This window comes from Nicotiana tomentosiformis, chromosome 5, assembly GCF_000390325.3.
Source record: "Nicotiana tomentosiformis chromosome 5, ASM39032v3, whole genome shotgun sequence".
Taxonomy (NCBI): domain Eukaryota; kingdom Viridiplantae; phylum Streptophyta; class Magnoliopsida; order Solanales; family Solanaceae; genus Nicotiana; species Nicotiana tomentosiformis.
In genome coordinates, this window is record NC_090816.1 from 116,197,309 (window position 1) to 116,201,779 (window position 4,471).

General features: G+C 29.9%; 1 protein-coding gene across 1 annotated transcript; it reads right to left on the reverse strand.

The window, feature by feature from the left end:
* Nucleotides 1-3,358: 3,358 nt before the first annotated feature.
* LOC104090168 (cell wall / vacuolar inhibitor of fructosidase 2) lies at nt 3,359-4,221 on the reverse strand. Its single transcript, XM_070175234.1, has one exon. It carries the CDS (start codon nt 4,080-4,082, stop codon nt 3,522-3,524), a length of 561 nt encoding a protein of 186 aa, XP_070031335.1. The 5' UTR covers nt 4,083-4,221; the 3' UTR covers nt 3,359-3,521.
* Nucleotides 4,222-4,471: the final 250 nt, after the last annotated feature.

A 4,471-nucleotide genomic window follows, 5' to 3' on the forward strand; every position in this document is an offset into this window, starting at 1 on the left:
TGGGAGACTAGGAATTCTTCCAAAAGTGATCATATTCATGAAGCCATGGATAATATGGTTACCCATATTATCCGCCGGTTAACTCATTTTTTATCCGTATTAAATATGGGTCGGGTTGGATAATTTATCCGTTTTTTCATTACCCGTTTTCGATCCGTCTCATATCCAATTAGACTCGACTGTTTGCCACCCTTAGTCTTGAATTTCAGTTTTTCAGTTCAAATTTTTGGGACAAAAATATCCTAAATTATCCTGAAGTTTAGATTTTTAATTTAAAATTTCAAAATAAAATAAGCACCGACTAATTTTTAAATAACATCCCTGGTAATAGTTATTGTACACTTGCCCCAAAGGAAATGCACAACTTGGGCCTTTCGGTCCAAATCTCGTGCGCGTGAGTCCAACTCTTCTATTTCCTTTTTACTATTTCACTAGTTGGATGACGATTTATTCACTGAAAAAATATTAACTTTTAATCGACGAGAGACTCTTTCCTTTTGAAATACTCCACTATTTTCAAAATGTATATGTATGATAAAGCAATTTGTACTAGCAATATCTTGCTTATTTGTTGCAATGCATTTCTTTAGGTCATTTCGAATTAACTTCTTATAATGCATTTACAATCATCTTCTTTTGAAAAGTACTTTTCAAAAAGATATATTTTGATAAAAAAAAAATACTTTTAACTATCAATTAGCGTTTGACCAAGCTTTTAAAATTGTTTCTAAGTATATTTTTATTAAATGTACTCAAAAAAATACTTTTGGGAAGAAACTATTTTTCTTACTTCTCAAAAACTATTGTTGCTTCTACTTAAAAGTATTTTTTCCTACTAAAACTTGAGCAAATACCTTAATTCTAGAGGAAAAATACTTTTAGCAAAAATAAAAAATATTTTTGGCAAAAAATAAAAACTTGGCCAAACTGGCTATTAATTGAAAAGTCCCAAATTAACTGTCAATGGAATAGACCACGAAAAGTTTACTCTCTCCGGTTCACTTTAAGTGAATTTTTTATTTTTTTTTACACATATTAAGGATTCACCTTTTACTCATCATTATACAATTGCTTGATATTTGTGTGTTTTGATAAGATAAAAGATTACTCCCAATTATACACATGCTATGGGGGCTTCTCATGATAACTTGAAGGCTTGAAAAACTAAAAAAGTCATTTTTTTAACCTTTCGATAACGTTAATGTTTGAATCTAACTTACAAATTAACCTCAAACAATAGTGGTAAGACTAGAATGACCACGTTATAGTAAAACACTTTTGTCTAATCGAATTGATAACATGTCATGATTTGATTGGTGTGATTAATTCATATATATAGGATATAGGATAACAATTTCGGGATTAGTAATCTCACTATTAAAAAACTGTCAAAAAACGTTCAAAACAAATCGATCGAAATCAAACAAAAACTAACCGATTTTCGACCGTTTTCCATTCGTCAAAAAAATAATGGTCGCTAATGGGGACCGACCGCATACGGTCGATATTTTCGACCTAAGTCGGTCGGTAATTGCCAACACACTTTGACCAAGTTATCTGACACAAAATAATTTTTCCGACCGATTTCGGTCGGTATTCTTGAAAATAATTTTTAATTATTTTTGAATTAGCTACCGATTTCGGTCTGAATTTTAATTATTTATTTTTTTAAAATTGTTCAATTCCGACCGAAATCGGTCGGTATTATTAAAATATTTAAAATTAAAAATTAAAAATTTCGATCAAAGTTGGTCGGTATTATTAAAATATTTAAAATCAAAAATTCCGACCGAAGTTAGTCGGTAAATTTAAATTTCTCAAAAATGAAATGAACATTTTCGACGTAGGCGGTCGGTTTTCTTGGTAAGTTTTTGGCAGAATACAACTGTTTTTGGCAGACATCGATCGAAATTTTTATGTGTGAGACGTAACAGTGTTTTTTTGTTGTGTGACCACTATTTCCGACCGATGGTGGTCGGTATCTTTATGATTTTTTTTTTTTGACTTTTGCGATCAATTTACCTATTTTCCGACCGAGTTCGATTGGATTTTCTTCCGTTCGATTTCGATCGGTATTCTGTGGACGGATTTTAATAGTTTTTTAGTAGTGCCCTGGAATTAAACAATAAAATGATACATTTGTTTATCTTCAACACTCTTCTGCTGAGCTAATTAACATTGAAAATAAAAGTTTATCCCACTTTATTTAGTTTAAATCAAACACGTATTTATATTATTCATGCAGATCCCATTTTTAGTCTAATAAACTAAACATCTACCAATAAAAATATACCTACTAAATAATCTTATCATGATTAATCCTAATATTATAATTCCATTTATTATTAATCCCAAAATATAGAATACCAAAGGTTATGATGAAGTGATACATATTCATTCATTCTTAACAAGAGCTCTAAGGTTCAAAGTCGTATTTGTTAGGGAGCACTTTATACTCCAAACGTGAGACTTCCTTATGTGAACCCGAATTTGGGTCGGACTCCAAAAGGAATATCATACACTAATAAGAAACTAAAAAGAATCCCAAATATTGTTCACCAATCAAACGAGCCGTGAGATGGGAGCATAATTATACGTTTGTTTGGAAACCAGAAATTGGTGTTCATGAGAGGAAGAAAAACTAAAAAATTGGTAGATAAAGAAGCAAGCGAAAAAGAAACAGTTTACCTTCTATATATTGTTTTAGTTTGGAAAGAAAAAAAAAACATTTTTCATTGTTGGAGTGTCAAAGGAACTGAATTTTAGTGGACACATAAATAAAATAAACTAAAATGAAAAGATTTATGTAGACGAGATATCATAAACTCTCAATTCTCTAGATTTTCTTGCATGCGTTCAGTACGGTGGATTTAATGATTCAACAATTATCCTTTAATACATATCTCTTATATATTATCATTCTTTTTTCTCAAAAAAAGAAAAAGAGAGACGATTAACCGTGGAAAAATCTTCCCACTTTTTGCTTTCATCATTTCCTCCTTTTTCCAACTTACTCCAATTGGTTTGATAAACGAAAAAACACACAGTACTCTCAAAAGAACAAATTCTATCATCATGACTATTGCCCTTTGATTTTCCTTGTATATATTGATAGGGTTAAAATATGCACTTAAATCTATTATAATAAAAAATTCAATTTTATTTTTAAGGTTACTAATATTAATATTATTTATTGTGAATAATTAATTTCAGTTTTTTTCCCGATACTAATCTTACTTTTTATAAATAATTATTTATAATTAATTTTTAACTGATCTAATTATGTAAAAGTTTTTTCGACACTAATTAACACTTTCAAGTTTCAAGGTATAGAAGGCAAATTCTAAAGAAAAAAGAGTAAACAAGGGCAACATCCAAATACTCATTTCTTTAAATCTACACAGACAAGACCACCCAAACAGAAAATTAAAAATAGGAAAGTTTACAATTCACAATATCACGTGAAAGAAGCAAGAAATCCCATGAAAAAAAAAATAGTAAAAAAAGAAAGATAAAATATATCACCAACCAAGAGCATCAAGAATACCTAAAACAACATCACAAATATGCTTAAATCCATCTTCTCTAATAGCAAGTTGAGGAGGATAAACAACTCCAGGATTTCTCTTAAATCCATTATGACAAACATTAGGGTAATCAGCAGCAGCCATAACATGCATATAAGCATAGTCATAAATTTCATCATTCAAATCTTGAAGAGAAGATTGAAGAGCATTGGCAGCAAAACCATACTTTTCAGCACAATCTTTAAGAAGTTTCTTCATTAAAATTGTATCATTATTTGTAGTGTTGTTATTACTACTAGTGTTAAGTAGTAATTTGGAAGAAAGGTATGAATTTGTGGCTGTGGCATTGACCATTCCAACTTTAATCATAATTGTTGCTAAGCCTTTTGTGTCTGCTTTGAGGCTTGTGGAATCAGATTTTAAAGAGGATATACAAAGATCATAGTATTTTGTGGTTTTGCATGTTTTTTGGATCAAATCAACTGATGATGAGGAAATTGTTGGTTGAATTGAAATCAAGAAAACAAGAATCAATAAGAAGTAGCAAGAAGACATTCTTGATTAAAAGGATTTGATTTCCTTTTTCACTTTTTCTTTTTTTTGGGGTTTTGAAGAGGGTATGGGGTTAGGGGATAAAAAGGAATTGAACTTGAGATGTTAGATTTCTTCGTCTAGTAAAGGAAGCATAGTTGTATGAAAAGGGTTGCTTTCTCTTTTATACTAGGGAAAATTTCTAATTAGGGAATAGGAAACCAAGAAATAAAAATATGGCAATTAACTTTTCATAAATTACTGAATGGGGAACAAAGAGATGGGTGTATTTATAAAATATCGCTGGAAATGAGGAAAGTTGATAATCTCATTTCCTGTTATAATTATTTTATATCAATAATAATCTATTAATATTAAAGAGAGTACAAAATAGTTGACTGAAAAATTTCCCC

What these genes read in the sequence shown, in the direction of transcription:
- LOC104090168 (XM_070175234.1), bottom strand. Translation starts at nt 4,082, where the DNA reads ATGTCTTCTTGCTACTTCTTATTGATTCTTGTTTTCTTGATTTCAATT.